General features: G+C 36.0%; 5 protein-coding genes across 5 annotated transcripts; all 5 read right to left on the bottom strand.

Moving 5' to 3' along the window:
• Window positions 1–482: 482 nt before the first annotated feature.
• Window positions 483–3736, bottom strand: LOC125596523. The gene is made up of 11 exons (XM_048771600.1): window positions 3321–3736; window positions 3141–3239; window positions 2610–3059; window positions 2479–2535; window positions 2328–2408; window positions 2197–2253; window positions 1888–2105; window positions 1720–1801; window positions 1200–1587; window positions 695–957; window positions 483–506 (listed from the first exon to the last, which is right to left on the bottom strand). Exons 1-11 carry the CDS (start codon window positions 3408–3410, stop codon window positions 483–485), a joined length of 1809 nt encoding a protein of 602 aa, XP_048627557.1. The 5' UTR covers window positions 3411–3736.
• On the bottom strand, window positions 3616–5128 carry LOC125596522. The gene is made up of 3 exons (XM_048771599.1): window positions 4253–5128; window positions 3756–4169; window positions 3616–3654 (listed from the first exon to the last, which is right to left on the bottom strand). Exons 1-3 carry the CDS (start codon window positions 5126–5128, stop codon window positions 3616–3618), a joined length of 1329 nt encoding a protein of 442 aa, XP_048627556.1.
• LOC111215918 lies at window positions 3981–9654 on the bottom strand. The gene is made up of 10 exons (XM_048771605.1): window positions 9643–9654; window positions 8912–9046; window positions 8744–8812; window positions 8564–8650; window positions 8127–8486; window positions 7615–8043; window positions 7226–7479; window positions 7057–7138; window positions 6550–6934; window positions 3981–6453 (listed from the first exon to the last, which is right to left on the bottom strand). Exons 2-10 carry the CDS (start codon window positions 8987–8989, stop codon window positions 6188–6190), a joined length of 2010 nt encoding a protein of 669 aa, XP_048627562.1. The 5' UTR covers window positions 8990–9046; window positions 9643–9654; the 3' UTR covers window positions 3981–6187.
• Window positions 9655–11396: 1742 nt separating this feature from the next.
• On the bottom strand, window positions 11397–13527 carry LOC125596525. Its single transcript, XM_048771606.1, has 3 exons — window positions 12862–13527; window positions 12563–12790; window positions 11397–12468 (listed from the first exon to the last, which is right to left on the bottom strand). Exons 1-3 carry the CDS (start codon window positions 13075–13077, stop codon window positions 12013–12015), a joined length of 900 nt encoding a protein of 299 aa, XP_048627563.1. The 5' UTR covers window positions 13078–13527; the 3' UTR covers window positions 11397–12012.
• Window positions 13528–13626: 99 nt separating this feature from the next.
• On the bottom strand, window positions 13627–14193 carry LOC125596521 (proline-rich receptor-like protein kinase PERK10). The gene has a single exon (XM_048771598.1). It carries the CDS (start codon window positions 14191–14193, stop codon window positions 13627–13629), a length of 567 nt encoding a protein of 188 aa, XP_048627555.1.
• Window positions 14194–19479: the final 5286 nt, after the last annotated feature.

Genomic DNA, 19479 nt, shown 5'->3' with positions numbered 1-19479 from the left:
CTAAATAAAAAACTTGTTCAATGTTTTTCACTATTTTGTAATGGTTTGGCCTAGTGTTCTTGTAACTTGGTTATCTGATTTGCTTATTTGTTTTTGGAAAGCCATCCTGAATACATAAAATGATATCCAGATTATATAAATCTATCGTCTGTGAATAAATAAGTTCACATTTACTCTGTTATCGAATATCCACCGTAGCCTAGTGGCAAGCCCTTCTACTCTTAGTGTACCCTTATCACACAATAAGCCGTGTTCGATCCCCGTTGTGTATACTCACATTTTTTTCTGTTTTTAATTAAATATTCAAAAGTTATTTTCGTTTTATTATAGCTTTTGGCAAGTATAACACCCTTGGTACAACGGCTGCACACTTTGATTCATCTTTCGAGAGTTCACGAGTTCAATCAACATCAGATCACATTCTTTTTCATTTTTTTGTAAACTTTAAAGGAATTTGCTAGGCTTTGGTGCATTTTGCTTTCTCACTCTTTTTCTGGAAACCCATCCTAAAAGTACCATAAGCATTTGACAATTCATCAATACATCCTAAAAATTTTTCAATAACAATCTAAATGAAAAAAACGTTAGGGATAATTCATTACAAACTTAAACTTAAACGTTAGGGATAATTAATATCAAAGTAGAAAAACAGAGTAGAAAACAAAACAAATATGACATTTTCACTTCCTTTGACCTTCCTGGAAATCTTTATCCATAAACTGGTGAAGATCTCACAACATAGCTTGCTTCGTAAGTCCATCGCAGTTTCATCATTTATATTAGCCATGCTCTTCATTCCCAGTGACCTGCATTCCAGCATCTTCACAACAAAAATACCACAGTTGTATGGAAATTTTGTCTTTGGAAGCCCTTCTGCAAACTTAACTTCAAATGGACTGATATCTTCGAAATTAACCTCTTCACCAAGAAGTTCCATCTTTATGGCACTAATCAACACTGTCATAAATACCCAAAATTATACAATAAATCAATCACCAACAGACAACAAAATGAATATGTAAAAATGCATCACAAGCACAAGCAGCAAGTGACAAACTTTTATTTTCTAAATTAGCTAAAATTCTTTTTTCAGGATACGCATACTTTCACAATCCTATCCATTATCAATGTAACAATATAAATTAAACTGATTTTTCTACACTGAATGATAAAATTAATAAATCACAAAGAGTTTTTACCTGCCAGTTCTTGGATTTGATTAAGAGCACGTTTGATATTTGCTTTTGGAAGACCACAATGGAAGAGTGTGATTGTGTTGTCCATCAATTGTATCTCCACCCCAATATAGTGATAGCTCAACTTATCTTCAATGACACCATATATAACATCAACATCTTCCAGCCATACCTTCTTTGGATGTATTAAACCTTTCACAAGTTCGCCTACACAGCCCTCCAATAACGTTTGTTTTTTCTTATGTGGCTTCCTGACAGATTCATAAGCGTACCCAACCACTTCTAAGAATTTGACTGGTACAAAGCATGCTGCTGGAAGATTGTTGTTGCGGAACCAAGCACCTTGCTCAACCCTCTTACAATTTAGCATTTCAAATGCAACATTTATGTGCTGCCAATGTAACAATATAGTTAGAAACTTCATATAGAACTGCTATAACATGGACATCTAGCATAGCTCAACTCAACCTCTTCCTAAACATATGACACAATCAAATAGAAGACAGAACAGAGTGTTGATTACCTCTTTGTTGAGATTGTTTTCTGCATCGTCCATTTTTTGAAAGAACTCTTTTTCAATTTCTTTTCCATTGATATAAAACGGTCTGTAGTTGATAAAATTAACTAGTATCAATCGAAACTTTTACAAAATAAATTAGGAATATTTATGCGAGGACAAAAAGTTGCTTACACACGATATATGCCCCGTAGATCCATCCAGTGTGCAAGCCTTGAAAACCGAGGAAATTCAGGTGTCACAAATGGATCAATTGGAAGGATTACCTCAGGTGTTACAGGTATAGGAGGGTTTCTAGGTCGTATTGGCCTCTTCTCTTCTCGCTGTAGAAAAGGAAGCAAATCTACTGGCTGAGCATTTGCTTTCTTCTTCTTACCAACATCAGGCTTCCCCTTTAATTAAAAATAAAGACAAAAATTCAGGATCGTTTTTATCTTTATACTTGAATGCCTTCCTAATATGAAGTAAAAATATTTTTTATACCTTTTTTGCATGATCGTCTTGACTTGGTTTCACACTCTTACCCTGCTTTACTTCCATCTGTGAAACAAAACCGATATATCAAACTATTGACCTGAACTTCAATTCAAGTGGATCTTATTCATTTTTATTACCTCTTTTGCCATTTTCCCAACACCATCTTCTGATGGACCAGCTGCTTCATTTTTCTTACAAGCGACAGCCTTCGCCTTCCCCTTTTTGAATGACAAAAATTCAGATACATTTATATCTTAATTCCTAGTATGATGTATAAATATTTCATACCTTTTTATCACCATCTCCTTCACTTGGATTCACACTCTGCGTCTGCTCTTCTTCCATCTGAAAATCAATACCGAGATATTAAACAAATGACATTATTTTTCAATTCAAGTGATCCAAGGCATTTGTTTTACCTTTTTTGTCATCTCCCAAACACCATCTACCCATTTTCTTGGTTTTCGCATCTCAGAATGGTGGAAGTAAATTTGTTCTTTAGAATTGTTCAAAGAGACAAAACACGAGCCATCAAACAAAATGACTTTAACTTTTCCAGCGCACCAGGCACCATTGTCGAACGCCTCCACGTCCTGCATTAGCTCATAACTTTTCTTCGCTCCAGATCTCTCAGGTGGTGGTTGAGGACGTATTCTGTCAATTGATACACGTGTCTCAACACTCCTTTTCCTCTTCTTTTCGTCCAGAGACGGGACGGAGTACTCAACTTTCACCATCTCAACCCCATCAACCAAATATGTTGCCAACACATTTCCTGGATACCATTTATGACAAGTATTGTCATCTTGTGATGAAATCTCCACATTTGCTCCGATCTCAAAGGGATTTTGAACTCTGCTTTCTACATCCTGTGATGGTTTAGATTCAAGGATATCCAGTCATTTTGATAGTTGCTGTATATTTATTAAAGGTTTTAATGAAAGTAATACCTTATTTTGCTCTGTTAAAAGATTTCTGCGAGCTCGGGTATTTGGCTGTGTGTCGGAAATGTTTGGTGAAATGATCTCATTCATAAGCTCGTGAGTCTCCTGAATTCAGGAATGGTTGAATGAACACGTACAAGGGCTTCCAAAAATTACTTGAAAAGTCCAATTTTTTAAAGAAGGTACCTGCTGCGTCTGAATTGGAGTAAGGACTGGAGTCTCAATATTCTGTTGAGCTATTGGAGAACCAGGTGTCTCTTTCGTGATCTCATTCATAGGCTCTCGTGTATCCTGAAGTCAGGAATGGGATTATGAACACGTACAAGAACTTCCAAAAATTAATTTAAGTACAACCAAATTCATAATTTTATAAATACCAACAGTTTTCAAAATTATACTTGCCTCATTGTTAAGTTGTTCATCTGCTTGATCTGCATTGGCTTCACCTTGTCTGGAAGCCGTCTCATGAAATGGAGTTGTGTCAGTCTGTGCAAGTACAACAAAAATTAGGAAGGCAATCCTAAATATGTATAACATCTTCCAAAATTACTTGACAACTCAAAAAAAAACTGAATCAAGAACTAGATAAACATTAATTTTAATTTCCGAAAAAAAAGTTACCTCATTGTTTGGAGTTTCATATGAAGTAACTCTTTGTAGTTTCTCTAGTTTTGTCACACGTTCTTTAATCTGTTTCCTGTCTTTTTCAATCAAACACAAACGATCGTTCATGATCCTTAAATTATCTCCCACCATCTCGCTGATTCTGTTGATCTTTGATTCCAAAGACTCCTCCTGATACGAAGAAGAAGCTTGACTCATCCCTCCATTCCCAAACAGTAAAGATGCTCTTCTTATTTGTTCATTAGCACCGTATAGGTCTACTGACATGTTTCGCCAATCTCTAATTTTAAACTTATAACCTCTCTTGGATAAATCGGCCATGTCATCCAGATCTTTATTAGCTTCGTCTTCCATGCAAACATCAGCTTCTGGATCATTAGAAATAGGAGGTAGGATGCATGTGACCTTAAGCTGAAACCATAAAAATAATTAGCTTTTAAATGGAGAATCATAAGGCAAAACAGAAACAAGAAAAAAATAATGTAAAAACTTACATGATCTTTGATTTCAATTAGGAGAACATCTATCAGCTGTGGAGAAGCTATTTGAAGGTACTTCTCACACAAAAATATTGGGGTAGACGGTTGAACGCTCAGAATAGGAACAACTTGACTGAATGCATACTGTAGCAAAGGTACTGACTCAAGTATCCATATAAGAAATGCCATAGGGAATCCTTGCAAATCATAATTGTTTTTGTCGAGGCTTTTGTCGACAGCTCTCTGAAGTGATTTTAACAGCAAATTATAAGCTGTTCTCCCCCATGGGTATGTCATCAAGACATCCATATCCTGCGCTATTTTCACATAATCCAAAGTAAAAGTTGTGCCACCGTCGAGAAGGCTCTTCTGTAGTAGTATGCTCTCAATCAGGAGGAGCATTGCAAGGCAGAATCTCTCATCAGAAGCATCTTCTCTTGTGTTTCTGAGCTGCTTCTCCACGTCCTTTACTGTATGAGTACGCCCTTTTAGGAAGTCCCACTTAAATTTCTCGGTTTCCTCTCGTGGTTCTCTTGCTTCACCACTACATTTCAAACCAGTCACCATGTGGAATTCTCTTATAGAGAACCTCATTGGCTGAGCACCAAAATGGAACCATGCTTCGTGTCTCTTCACTGTCTTGATGCTTTTGGTGAGAACTGCGTGCACTATCTTAGCTGATAATTTCAAAGACCTCTCTCCAAGCTTGATCACCGGTCCCAAAAACGTCCCTCTTATTCTGTTGAACTCATCATTTCCTAGAATTTCCTTAACAGTTTTGATATAAGCAACTATCGAGTGTTGGTTTATCGATATCGTCTTCTCTGGCTCTGATCCAATCGGATACCTCAGCTCAGGCAGTGCTAGTCTTAATGGTAATGGATCTCCCATCTTGTTTCTATCCTGCGTAAACAAGAAAAATTTTATTTGTCTAAATTAATTAAAATCCAATTTTCAGGAAGGGTTTCCTGAAACAATACAAATCCTTCCTGAAGTCTATACACATGCTTTCACATGAACTAGAATTCTACCAATCATATTAGGTTAAAACGAGCAAGTCTATACACAAGCAAAAACCAGGAGACCAATCTCTCAGAAAGAAAACACACATAAGGTTGAATCTGCAACATACCTTAAAGAGATAGAGCTCTAGAAATGGTTTTTCTCGGAGAATAGAGAGAGCTCGCGTAAAAGATCGAGAGAGAGAGAGTTCTGGAGATGGGTTTTCGTCGGAGATCGAGAGATATGGAGATGAGAGAGAGATTCGAGAGGCGGAGACGAGTGAGATTCGAGAAGTTTGAAACGGCGAGAGTGTTGAGACGGCAAGAGTTTTGTCTTTTTTCAATCGAAATGTATTGTTTTGGAAACCTATCCTATATTAATTGGTTTAAGTATGCTTATGTAATATTCTTTAACAGATGATTCTCCTCAGACCAGCGGTTAAACCAAGGCATTTCATAACTCAAAAGTCTCTCTATCCCCGGGTTCGATATGTGGTGGATTCAAAATCAATTTTAATTTTTTTTTGTGTTACAGTTTGGAGTTAAATAAAATTAAATGTAATCCATTAACAGATGATTCTTCTTGGCCTAGTGGCTAAACTCCCACACTATCCAAATACGCAAACTCTCTCCCTCTGGGTTCGATCCTTTGTGGTTCTAAATTTTTGTTGTCTGTAAACATCACAATTTTAAGCTTACCATATACATGTCCAATCCTTAGTATATAATCTCATTTCATTCTTTTTTACATTTGAAACACTTAACTTTTTTTCTGGAAACCCATCCAGAAACATTATTTTAACCTTCCAAGATATATGATACCCAAAAAAAATACTTGATATCCTTCCAATCTTTCTTATGTAACCAGACGCCAACAACATAACAAAATAAACAGTCATAACTAAAACCGAGTCTTAACTAAAACAAAAAATGTTTTCATGCATCATTCTCATTTCCCAAAGCTCTCATCCACAAATTGGTTGAAGATCTCACAAGACAAGGTTCTCCTTAGCTCCAATGCATTGTCATCATTAATCTTTGTCATGTCTCCTATCTTCAATGACTGGCACTCCAGAATCTTGACAAGAAATATCCCACAGTTGAAAGGATGTTTTGTCTTGGGTAAACCTTGTGCCTGCTCAATCTCAAATGGAATCATCTTCACTTTATCTACCTCATCACCAGAAGATTCCACCAGCAGATTAGAAATCAACACTGTCATATTTAAAAATCAATATCAAGATAGAATCAGTTGAATATTTCAAACCAAGAAACAGTTGAATACATCAAATACAAATTGTTTATACATACCTGCCAACTTTTTCACTTGAGGAATATCAATGCTGTTGCTTTCCTTTTGAAAACAATCATATACTGTGATTCTTTTCTTCTTCAAATGAATTTCCATCCCAATCCAGACATTGCTTTTTTTTCCAAGAGTAATCCCATACACAACATCAACATCTTCTCCCCATGTCTTCTCTGGATATACCTTCCCTCTCACAGTATCTTTAAATAAATCGTTGAAAATCTTTTTACCTTTGACCTTTTCTTTCTTGTAAGCCAAATCATCAGAGAGCAAGCAATGCAAGAACTCCATAGGTAGGAAGCACGCCTTTGGAATCTTGTAGTTGTGGAACCAAGCAGCATTCTCATTTCTTCTGCAATTTAGCATTGCAAAGGCTCCATCAATGTGCTGCAAAAAAAAAGGCAAACATTATCTAATTTGTTACTATATAATTCCTGAAACTAAACAAATCCTTCCTGAATTTTTTTTTTAAAAAAAGCTCAAGGCAAGAACATATGTAAACAAATTACCTCTTTCTTAAGGTCCTTTTTTGCATTTTCCATGCTTTGAAAGAAAGATTTCCTTATCTTATTATCATTGATTGATAGGGACCTGCAGTCGATTAAAGATTCAAAGGAATTACCAAACCTCTTATACATAAATATAAGAATATATAGACAAGGACAGAAACATGCTTACGTTTCATGCATGCCGGGCTTTAATGTCATCCAATTTTGAAGCCTTGAAAGCTTATGTTCCGCAGGAGTTGAAAACGGATCAACTGCAGGTATAATCTCAGGTATTACAGTTAAAGCCGGATTTCTGTCAGACTTGAATGGAGTTTTTGTGTCTCTAGATCGTTTAGGCACCCTCTCGCTCCTTCTTAGGAAAACATTATCCATTCCTGAATTTTGTGATGAGGCAGCAGCTTTCCTTTTCTTATCAGGCTTCACCTTTAATCAAACAATAGACACCAAGCAAAATATTATCAAATTTGTTGCAATCGGAATTTCTGGAAACCATTCCTGAAACTAAAATGTATGTATATCAAACAATTCACGTGAAGTATAATTCTAGTTATGATTTACCTTATCTGCCATCTTCCAGACTCCATCTTTCCATTCTCTATGAATTCGCAAATCTGAATGTTTGAATAGAATAGTTTCCATAGAAGTATAGAGACACACCGAGTATGTGTTATCACCAAGTACCATGCTAATTTGTCCGCTGCTCCAGCCATTGTTGTAAAAGGCTTCTACCTTATCCATCATCTCAAAGGATTTTTGGTCACTAGTTGGTGTTGCAGGACGTATTTTGTCAGCCGTGATAGTATCCTGAAGTTTCTGAAGTCTATGTTGGTCTGTGAAGAGTGTCGTGTACTCAACTGTCAGCTCCTCTAGTCCTTCACACAGTTTAAGATCAACAACCTTTCCTGGATACCATATTTCGTCATCAGTAGACAAAATCTCAACCTCTGCGCCTATTTGAAAGTGAGCTAGAAGCCTGCTTACTTCAACCTATTAAAAATGAAGATTCAGTAACATCAGCGGTTTTAAATTGTTAGAATAATAATTAAAGATCAAATATACTCGATGCATACCTCGTTTGTTTCTGAAAAATCTATAGCACTTGTCTGAAGATGCTCTGTTTGCTGAGTAATAGGCGGCATCTTCGAAACATCTGTGGAAACTAGCTCAGTAGTAGGTTCTGTAGTATCCTTGAGATTTTCTTCTGCTTGATTCTGCTCTGATGGTGTCTCATCGGATTGATCTCCCTCACTTGTCTGAAGGTGCTGTGTTTGCGGAGTAAGAGGCTGTGTCTTCGAAACATCTGTGGAAACTAGCTCAGTAGTAGGTTCTGTAGTATCCTTGAGATATTCTTCTGCTTGATTCTTTCTGCTTGATTGTGTATGCTCTCCTTCACTTGTAGAAAAATATTGGGTCGCAGTTTCTGTCTCACTCTATAAGACAAAAGTAAATGGTAAGAGTTAGTTGAATAGAAAAATATTACATAAACATTTTAAATATTTCTTCTTACCAAAGCATTCTTATTTTCTTCAATAACTAGTGCAATTAGTGAAGACAATGGAGAGGAAGGTGTGTGATGCACAGCATGTGTATCCTCCTGTAATAACAGTAAAATAAAAGAGGTAGTTATGAAGAAGTTTCTACAATTTAAAATTCAAGTTGTACTTATGAAAGACATTTCTATGCTTACCTTTTTATTGTTTGCTGAAATGATCTCAGTCAATGGCTGTGTAGCCTCATACGTTTCCTCTGTTACCGTCTGCAAAAAAAAACAAAAAAAAGTCAGGTAGGGGATCAAAAACACGTACAAAAGCTTTCAAACATTACTTGAAATCTCCAAGATTTTTTGAACATTTACCTGCTGTTTCTGAATTGGAGTAAAAACTTGAGCCTCAATACTCTTTGGAGATATTGGAGAAGAAGGTGTCTCATTCATTTCCAGTGTTTCTTTTTGCAAAACTTGAGTCTGAGCAGCAGGTGACTCAATCACAATCTGCAAAAAATATCAGGAAAGGCCATCATGAATACATTCAATTATAATTTCTAGAGTAAATATTACCTCATCATCTGGTTTTCCTTCTTCTTGATTAGTTTTGGGTGGCGTTTCATCAGTAGAGGTTTGTGTTTCCCTCTGCCAAAAATTAGAAAGGTCTATATATGTAAATCACCCAAAACTAATTGTAAACTCCAACTGTCATTGAGCATATACCTCTTTTGTCAGATTAGGAGTAAAAACTTGAGTATCAAGGGCAGGCGTGTCATCCGATGGCTCTCTCTCAATCTGTAAAAATTATCACGAAGTCAATCCAGAGTACGTTCTAAAGCTTCCAAACATTAACTTAAAAATCCAAGATTTTTTTTTGACCATGTACCTGCTGAGTCTGACTTGGAGTATAAACGGGAGTTTCAATACTCTTTGGAGCTATTGGAGAAGAAGGTGTCTCATTCATTTCCACTGTTTCTTTCTGCAAAACTTGACTCTGAGTAGCAGGTGACTCACTTGTTAATTTCTCTCTCACAATCTGCAAAAAAATATCAGGAATGGCCATCATGAATACATTCAACTATAATTTCTAGAATAAATATTACCTCATCATCTGGTTTTCCATCTTGATTAGGATTGGATGGCCTCTCATCGGTAGACGTTTCTGTTTCTTTCTGTCAAAAATCAGAAAAGCCTTTATATGTAAAAAAAATCACCCAAAACTAATTTGTAAACTCCAACTGTGAAAACAATATCATTGAGCATATACCTCTTTTGTCAGATTAGGAGAGAATACTTGAGTATCAAGGGCAGGAGTGTCATCATCTGATTCATTCATTGTCTCCTGCAAAAATCAAGAATGCATTCAAGAATATGTACAAAAGCTTCCAAATATTACTTCAAAACTCAACAATATTTTATTGGTTACATACCTCATGTGTCAAATTAGGCTGTTGAGACATTGGAGATAAAGGCGTCTCACTCGATGGTTGCGTGTAATCCTGCAAAAATCAGGAAGGCATTCAGGATTTTGTACAAGAATTTCCAAATATTTTCTTAAAATTTTTTGAGCATATACCTCATTTTGTTGAGACTTTGGAGATGCAGCTGATTCAATCATTGTCTCCTGCAAAAATCAGGAATGCATTCAAGAAGTACAAAAGCTTTCCAAATATTACTTCAAAACTCAACAATATTTATTGGTTACATACCTCATGTGTCAAATTAGGCTGTTGAGACATTGGAGATAAAGGTGTCTCACTCGATGGTTGCGTGTGAGACATTGGAGATAAAGGTGTCTCACTCGATGGTTGCGTGTGAGACATTGGAGATAAAGGTGTCCCACTGGATCGCTGTTTGTCAAATATTAGGAAGGCATTCAAGAATATGTACAAGATCTTCCAAAAAATACTTGAAAATGCAAATGTAAAAGAAGATGTTTTGAGAATTTACCTTTTGTGTCACGTTAGTGGGAAAAACATTGTTGTTTCCTTCCAACTCTGACACACGAGCTCTAAGATGTATGTTTTCTTCTTCCAGTAATGACATTCGATCCTTCATGCTCTTCAGATTCTCCTCCATTACCGTGATGATCCTGTTCACTTTTTCATTTACTGAATCCTCATCAATCGGAGTAGAAGCTTGGCCAGTCTCCTTATTTGCCATCATTTGAATAAGAGCATCCAATGTGTCAAATGTGTCTACACACCTATTTTCCCAGTCATCGGCTGTAATCTTGTACCCTTTCTTTGTTACATCTTTCACTGTTTCCAGCTCGTCACTATATTTGTCTTCAATGGAGATATCATCTTCTGGATCATGAGGAATAGAAGGTAGTATGCAATGGACCTTCAGCTGAGAGTATTTAAAAAAAGACCAATGAGAAACATATTAAAAAGAAGAAGCCAAATAAACTGAGAAACATATACTTGGAAAAGCTTACCTTTGTATCAGCTTCAACCTGTAAAACCCTATCAAGTGATGGATTCTCTACCTCAGTGTATTTTTCACACAAGTAAGTCGGCCCAGGAACCTCAACTGTTGGTACACACTTACTGAACTTATTCCTTAGCAAAGGAATCGACTCTAGTATCCAAAGAAGGAATACTAGAGGATAACCTTGCAACTCAAATTTGGATTTATTCTCCAAATGATTCGCGACAGCGTTTTGAATTGACTTCAGGAGCACAATGTAAGCCTCTTTTCCCCATGGATATGTCATATCCTGTGCATTTTTCGCATATTCCAAAGGAAAACTCCCTCCTTTGCTCTTCCGCAATAATATGCTCTCTACCAGGATGAGCATTGCGAGGCATACTCTCTCCTCAGACACTACAAGAAAACATTTATTTACCGACTGCAATATCCGTAGTTATTCAGTCGCAAAACGTAACATAACGACTGATTTGCGACTGATCAACGTGGTCGCAAATTGCTGTGTCGCTAATACGAGGAGTCGTTAATAAGTCGCAATTTTGCGACTGAATTACGACTATTTTGTCACTGTATATTGTAGTCGTAAAATAGACGCAATTAAGTCGCAAAATATACCGACTGAACTACTACTATCCAAAGACCAAACTACGGCTGTTTATCAGTCGTTATGTAGACGGGAAATTGTAGTCGCTTATTAGTCGTTAGAGGGGAGTCGGTAGATAGTCGCAAAATTAGCGACTACCCAACGACTGATTATGTACAGCATTAGTGACTATATAGCGACTGAGTTGTTGATTTAGATGTGTAATATGTGGTTATCTAGCGACTACATTGCGACTAAATTTTGTGACTTATTAGCGACTCCAAGATTCAAAAATCACAAATCAGATTTTTTTGATTTTCTTTTTTTTTAATTAATTTGTTCATTTGCAGTAAAACAATGACAATAATAAAAACAAAAATTTTAATATAAAACAGAGAATTCATAACATAATGTTGCAAAAGGCACTCTAAGGAGTTAAGCATTAGCATACAAAATATTATAGTAGTACAAGAGTAGGGAACCTAAAATTCATCTTCATCTTCACTTTCACCTTCCCCTTCATCTTCACCTTCTTCACCTTCACCTTCACCTTCACCTTCACTTTCACTTTCACTTTCACTTCACCTTCACCTTCACCTTCACCTTCACCTTCACCTTCACCTTCACCTTCACCTTCATCATCATCTTCACCTTGATTAGCAGCCATGAAGGCCAAAAAATTTGGATCAGTTGCAGCCAGATACTTCTTCACCAAGGAAAAACTTTTGAGCTTTTTTGCTTGCTTGGCAGTGTAAGCCGCCTGCTTCTCAATCTTCCGGTGAGCATCGCTGAGCTGTTTTTCGAGGTCTACGTACGAAGAAGAGGATTTACAACGCTTGCGCTTTCCGTTGACAATAGTACTTTCTAGGCTTCCTATTCCATAGTGTCTTCCTCTTTTGTCTGTGACAGTGGACTACAAAAGCAAAGGAAGTAGACAGATATCAATCAAATCAAACAATATGTAGTAAAAAATATCCTTAAAAAAAAGGGATAGAAAAGCAATTTACCAGAAGGAAGAGCTCATTATCCTGGTCTAGAGAGAGTTGTGGAGGGTGTGAAGTACCATCTGAACTCTCTGAGTTTTCAGCTTGAAGGTCAGCCAGCTTGGCTTGCTTGTTCTTCTCATAGGCCTCTGCAACTAGCTTTGCTTTCTTATCTACAAAGCTGCCATTTTTTTTGGTGTGTGCCTTGATGAAAACTTCACCAATAGTCACTGGTCTGCCCAATTCTTCAACCTGAAATGGTAAATAAAATAAAGGTTAATGAGCCAGAAAAATTTCAACTTGGAGACAGGAAAAAAAGTTACCATTTCTTGTTCGATTTGGAGGTAAGACTTCTGGCCAGCATTGTGCTTGTGAGGACCAAGACCATTTCGGTCAGACAACCGAGCAGCTGATGTTGTCTCGCTTTTTTGTTGGGCTTTAGCAGTGTCCCAGTAAGCTGTCATTTCTTTCCACAGATCATTCAAAATCCAGGATGGTCGAACTCGAGACTTCCTACGCTTGCTAACCATGTCCTTCATACGTCGCTGACATACCTGCCCGAACTTCTCTTGAACCACACCAGTATATATGGGATTCCAAGTGTGAGTTTTCTACAAAAATAAGACAAGGCTGATGTTAGTAATCAAATAAATCAACAGTTTAGTAGTTTAGAAGAAAATACTAAACTGCAACTTAAAAACAGTTGCAATCCCATACAATAGCAATTAAGAAAAAAAATACTTAACTGCAAATTCAACAAAGAAATTTTCTTTTTTGTCCTGATCGACGCAAGTCCAACTGTAGAAGGGACCATCAAACTTGTTTGTAAAGACTTTAGTGATCCTCTGAGTCAGTTTACCTTTGTCCCGACCAAACCTAGAAACACAGAAACATTAGTATAAGGCCGAGAGTCATATCGTATAAAAACAATTATCAATCATAGAAAACTCACAATATTCTAACATCTCAAAGCTAAACAATTTCGAACTCTCCAAACAAAATTAGCAAAATACAATTACCAATGACAGAAACAATATCATAAGCAAACTGGATATGTCCCTTGAGTATTTCACAGAAACAATTATTAATCACAGACACAATCTCATAAGCTTAAAATATTCAGATAGATAAGTAACTAACCACATGGTTCCAGGCTCGAAGGTGGGAGAAAGGCTCATGGTGTAGCGCTCTCGGCCGGGCTGGGAGAGAAGGGCGTTGGGAAGCCTCGTCTGGTCTTCAGACAGATTCGGTTCTACTGGAAATGGTGAGTTGGGGACTGGTTCATCCTCATCTGGACCTTCTGGAGCTTCAGTATTTTGTGAGTTTTGAGCTTCAGAACTGATAGGAGATTGTCGCCTAATAGAGACCGTAGGTTGTCGAGGTCGAACATTGGCTGAGATTTGAGACCCTCGAGGTTGTGGTGGTGGAGCTGGTTGAGAAAGAGGCGTTGAAGCAGCTCGAGGTTGGGTCCTCGGCGTAGACTCCTCGAACAGCTGTCTCGGAGGTGGGTAGTCACTCACCGTTGGTCCAGCTCTGCGGTTGCCACGAGGTGGAGGCTCTGTTGTCCTTGGAGTGAACTCATACTGCGGCGGTAGAGGAGATGGTTTAGACCGTTTTGAGGGTTTCCGAACCTTCTTCGTTGATGTTCCGGCCATCGTCTTCAGTTTCGAGAGAGAGCGATTAGGGATTAGGACAGAGAGTTTCGATTAGGGTTCTAAGTGTGTGGGGATTTTCGAGAGAGAGCTGTGTCGCTAGAGTAGAGAAAGAGTGATTTTATTAACTTTGGTCATTGGGTTTGTAGAGTTAATTGGGCTTAAGCGGGGAATGAAATTTATGGGAGGGAAATTATTGGGACTAAAGGGGGGAATTATTTAGTTGATAGGAGGGACATTAAATTAGCAAATTTTGTGGACTTTACGGGTTAGGGATGGGTTACGAAGGTTTAGTGTGTTGGGGGTTAGGGATTTTCTTATAATGAAACAAAATGAAATCATAATGTACTTTTATAATATAGTTTAAAACACAGTTTACAAAAATATATTTCAATACAATTTAAAACAAAATTTACAAAATAAAGGTTAAGACCCGCCCCTTGGGCGGGATGAATATTATATATAAATTATTTTGAATTATTATATAATTTTTTACATATTATGAAATAATAAATATATATTGAATAATAAAAAATTTAGTAACTATTACGTATGTAATTAAATAGGTACAAATACTTAAATAAATTTTATTAATCGAGACAAATACTTTTTCTATTTTATATGTTATAAAATTAAGTTTACATGATATTAACATAGATATAAACTACATTTTTAATATTGACATCTGCTAAAAAATATTTTATACTCATAGTATTTTGATCGTTTGTATTTCGCTATAACAAATTTTTTTAAATAAATGATAACAATAAAAAAATTATGGGATGTTTAATAGTTTTAGTAATTTATAATTTTAAAAATATTCAATGCAAAGTTTAAAATCTAAATATTAAGTTGTCAATAATTGTTCAAAATGTTTATCAAAAAAATTTAAAGAAAATTCGAAATTAAAATACTTATGTATTTTATATTTTATATGGTATATAATTTATTTTTAAGAATATTAATATACATATATATAATATTTATTAAATGAGACTTCCTACTTCTGTAATTTCATAATCATTTGTATCTTGTTATAACATAAAGTTTAGACCATGGATCACAAAAGTTTCAATGTGAGATTTTTAACAACTTTAGTCATTTATATTCGTTTTTAAAAATTCAAAATATAGCATATACGAAAAAATCTAAATTTTTATTATATAGTTAACATGATTGTTTAATTTATTTTAATTAGTTAAATTTTTAAAATGATAGAGAATATAGTATTTTTATCAAATCTTTTATTATTCAAAATCATTAATTGTCATCTATACTTTAGCCACAGTAGGTAATTCCGTGGTTTTTATTTAAGGAAACAATGAAGAACATTTATAATTAGTTTATGGTTAGTTTAATAAAAAGTTTATTATACATTTATATGGACCAACATATTTTTCTAAGGATTCTAAGAATGATTGTGGTGATGACATGTGGCTACAAAAATATGTTGTGATGCTTCTCTTTTAATATATAGGGGATATTACAACACACTAAAACAAAGCTCACAAATTATATTACAATACACATTAAAACAAAGTTTACACAATTATATCACAGTACACACTAAACAAAAGTTTAAAACAAAGTTTACAAAATTATATTACAAACACACATTAAAACAAAGTTTATAAAATCATACTACATTTTAATAGGGTTCTTCTCCATCTCCATCATCAGAAGAAGACGATGATACATTACACTGGAATTCATCCTCTGGTTCAACATCTTCCACATCAATATCAAGATTTATAGGTTGTACCCGAGCATGAACCAAATGGTCGACTGCAAGTTCTTCAATTGTAGTCATTAAAACAGCATCATCATTTTCTTGTTGCAACAGTGTCGGTTCTTTATCTTCATATTCTCCTGAAATGATTCTCCTTGGATTCACTTTTAAAACATTGAGCCACGACTGCTTTGGTTTCTTAACGTACGGATACGGGATATAACAAACTTGATCTGCTTGAGACGCTGTGCAATATCAAATAATAAGAATATAATTAAATTAACTATCAAATTATAAAAATTTAATTACAATATAAAATACGTACCTAGAATAAATGGTTCGTATTTATAGTATTTCCGCGATGAAAGAACGTCGACGATGCCTCCATTTCTCCGTCGAGTGCCTCTACCAATTACCGGATCATACCACTTACACTTAAAAAGTGTGATTTTCAAATTGACCGATCCCTCATACTGAATTTGTATGATATCAGTCAATATCCCGTAGTAATTGGCTTCATCGGATGCATTTGTGTAACTTTCTCCTTTAACACTCACACCATAGTTACATGTCTTTCTTCCCTCGCCATGCTTCTGCGTATGGAACAAATAGCCTTTTGTGAAGTACATGGGCCATGTTCTGGCTCTAGTCAGGGGTCCATTCGAAATATCTTTAACCCACACAGGAAAATTATGTGTGTTGCTCCAATAGCTAACCTGCAACATATATACATATATATATAATTATAATATATATATAATTATAAACATTTAGTTATATAATGGTATGTTAGTCAAACGTACATAATCTTTCACCCATATATGATATTCGTCAGCTCTCTTCGCAGAGAGGTCTTTTTCGGAGAGGTCTGGATATTTGCACTAAGAAAATCTTCAAACATCCTATATTAGCCAAACACAAATTAATATGAGCAACTATAGTTGGATAATCAATATGGAAGATGATAATATTATCAAATTATACCTCTCAAGTGGCTGAAAATAATCACAATTGCGTAAAACATATGCATGTGCGCATCTATAGTCTTTCTCGGAAAGCCATATTTCTTGCGTTTCTCCACTTGGATGTCCTACGTGCGTAAATATATCAGGTACTCCAGGGACATGATATACGGGGACTTCACCTTCATCAAATCTTGTGAACCTGCACAAAGGATTATGAAAATAATAAATATTATATATAACAAAAAAACATTTTTAAACACATTAAAATTAAATATGAGGAATAATGATAGTGTTTACCTTGATTTGGTTTGTATATGATCAGAAAAGTAGTGTTCTGAGAAGTAAGCTATCTCCTCGTTGATATATGATTCGACAATCGAGCCGGCCGCAAATCTTTTGTTCTTGGCTTTTGCTTTCAATTTTTTGAAATTCCTTTCAAAAACATACATCCACCTATATTGCACAGGTCCTCCTAGTTCAGCTTCGTATGGGAGATGTATAGGCAGGTGTTGCATGACGTCAAAAAATGATGGTGGAAAGATCTTCTCCAAATTGCAGATGATCATAACAATGTTTTTTTAAGAATTTGGACATGATTTTTCTGCAAAGTTCTCGAGCAAAGGTCACGGAAAAATCCTCCAACAGCTACAATATTCAAAATACATTTCTTAGTAATACATACTATAATATATATAAAGCTGTATCATTTCGTAATATATAAAACTATACTTAAGTACCTGATAACGCAAGATGAACATTCTGGTCAAGGAGTTCTGAAAAGATAAATGGAAGTAGCCGCTCCATAAAAACATGGCAGTCATGACTCTTCATGCCAGAAAATTTGTTGTTTTCTATATCAACACAATTAGCTAAGTTTGAAGCATATCCATCTGGGAATTTAACCGCATGTTTCACGCATTCCAATAAACTTCTCCTTTCGTCTTCGTTTAGTGTGTAGGGAGGAAATGGAGCTTGACCAGAACCATCAAGATGTAAGTGTGGCCGATCACAAAATATTTCCATATCCAATCTTGAATTGATTGTGTCTTTCGATTTACCCTTAACATTCATAAGAGTATTCATGATGTTGTCAAAAAATTCTTCTCTATATGCATCACATCAAGATTATGTCGGAGAATTAGGTCCCTCCAGTATGGCAACTCCCAAAATGCTTTCCTTGTGCCAGTTATGGTACTTCCCATAACCAGACTTCTTCTTTTCATGACCGTTTCCACCGCAAACAGACGTTTTTGGAGGATTGACACCTTTTAATCGTTCTGAATAAACTTGTTCACCAGTTAAAGAATCAGGTGGATCTTCATTTACCGCGTTTTCCCCTTCAAGAAATCCTTTCTATTCTTTCTCAGTGGATGATTAGGAGGAAGAAATCTTCGGTGACAATCAAACCAACACGTCTTCCTTCCATTAGTCAGATAAAAAGCCTTTGTATCTTCCATGCAAATTGGACAAGACAATTTACCATGGGTCGTCCATCCTGATAGCATGCCATACGCCGGAAAGTCGCTTATCGTCCACAGTAACACGGCTTTTAGATTAAAATTTTGATTTAAAGACACATCATATGCTTCGACTCCAGTTGACCACAATTCTTTTAACTCCGCAATCAAAGGTTTGAGGAAGATATCAAGACTAGCTCGTGGATGATTTGGCCCAGAATTCAGAATTGTAAGAAACAAATACTCTGTATTCATGCACATATCAGGGGGTAGATATATGGAGTTAAGATCACAGGCCACAACGAATGATTACGAGACATCCCAAATGGATTGAATCCATCTGTACATAATCCAAGATAAACGTTGCGAGGTTCTTCGGCAAACTGGGGATGCATCTCTTGAAAATGTTTCCATTCTGCCGCATCAGATGGATGACACATTTCTCCCTCTTTTGATTGGTGCTCAGCATGCCATCTCATTGCCGCTGCTGTCTTCTTGCTCTGATACATTCTCTTCAGCCTATCAGCTATAGGTAGATACCACATACGACTATATGGTACCTTGGTTCTACGTCTTTTGTCCTTAGGCTTCCATCTGTCCGCACCACAAAATTGACACTTTTCCCATCTTTCATCTTTTTTCCAGAAGATCATACAATTGTTAACACAAACATCAATTGTATATATGGGAGCCCTAAATTCCGCATCAACTTTTCGGTCTCGTAGTGTGATTCGGTTGCCGTGTTTCCTTCTGGTAAATAGTCTGTCAACATTTGACATACCGAATCTACACACTTTTCACTCAGATTATAATCTGCCTTGTTTTGCAAGACCCGAGCAGCTAAGGATAACTGCGACTGCCCTTCACGACAACCATCATACAAACAATTTGTGCTCCTTCTAACAAATCGTAGAACTTCTTCGAATGGTTGCGTTGTGGGTCTACTACATTTTGATAACTATCATCTTGTTGATAGTTATCAAAACTCACATTATCCCGAAATGCATCATTCACCATATCAACATAATTTTATCTTCATTACTTACTTTTCACTACCACTTAAATGTGTCGGGTCAACATAACTTGTTCCTAATTCCATATCAATTTCTTCTCCATGCTTATACCTACACAAGAGTCT

The sequence above is a fragment of the Brassica napus genome, unplaced genomic scaffold (genome assembly GCF_020379485.1).
Source record: "Brassica napus cultivar Da-Ae unplaced genomic scaffold, Da-Ae ScsIHWf_1225;HRSCAF=1750, whole genome shotgun sequence".
Taxonomy (NCBI): Eukaryota; Viridiplantae; Streptophyta; class Magnoliopsida; order Brassicales; family Brassicaceae; genus Brassica; species Brassica napus.
This window is presented reverse-complemented; position numbering and strand designations above follow the sequence as displayed.

Excerpts from the sequence above, each read along its gene's own strand:
- LOC125596523 (XM_048771600.1), bottom strand. The coding sequence starts at position 3,410 with ATGAATGAGATCACGAAAGAGACACCTGGTTCTCCAATAGCTCAACAG. Across the intron at positions 2,254-2,327 it reads TTGGGAAAATGGCAAAAGAG|ATGGAAGTAAAGCAGGGTAA; the intron begins GTAATAAAAATG and ends TTTGTTTCACAG. Across the intron at positions 958-1,199 it reads TCAAATCCAAGAACTGGCAG|TGTTGATTAGTGCCATAAAG; the intron begins GTAAAAACTCTT and ends TATTTATGACAG.
- LOC125596522 (XM_048771599.1), bottom strand. The coding sequence starts at position 5,128 with ATGGGAGATCCATTACCATTAAGACTAGCACTGCCTGAGCTGAGGTAT. Across the intron at positions 4,170-4,252 it reads TAATTGAAATCAAAGATCAT|CTTAAGGTCACATGCATCCT; the intron begins GTAAGTTTTTAC and ends TTATGGTTTCAG. Across the intron at positions 3,655-3,755 it reads ATGAAACTCCAAACAATGAG|GATTGCCTTCCTAATTTTTG; the intron begins GTAACTTTTTTT and ends ATACATATTTAG.
- LOC111215918 (XM_048771605.1), bottom strand. The coding sequence starts at position 8,989 with ATGAATGAGACACCTTCTTCTCCAATATCTCCAAAGAGTATTGAGGCT. Across the intron at positions 6,935-7,056 it reads AAAAGGACCTTAAGAAAGAG|CACATTGATGGAGCCTTTGC; the intron begins GTAATTTGTTTA and ends TTTTTTTTGCAG. Across the intron at positions 6,454-6,549 it reads TCAAGTGAAAAAGTTGGCAG|TGTTGATTTCTAATCTGCTG; the intron begins GTATGTATAAAC and ends TAAATATGACAG.
- LOC125596525 (XM_048771606.1), bottom strand. The coding sequence starts at position 13,077 with ATGAAGGACATGGTTAGCAAGCGTAGGAAGTCTCGAGTTCGACCATCC. Across the intron at positions 12,791-12,861 it reads TCCAAATCGAACAAGAAATG|GTTGAAGAATTGGGCAGACC; the intron begins GTAACTTTTTTT and ends TTACCATTTCAG. Across the intron at positions 12,469-12,562 it reads ATAATGAGCTCTTCCTTCTG|TCCACTGTCACAGACAAAAG; the intron begins GTAAATTGCTTT and ends TTGCTTTTGTAG.
- LOC125596521 (XM_048771598.1), bottom strand. The coding sequence starts at position 14,193 with ATGGCCGGAACATCAACGAAGAAGGTTCGGAAACCCTCAAAACGGTCT.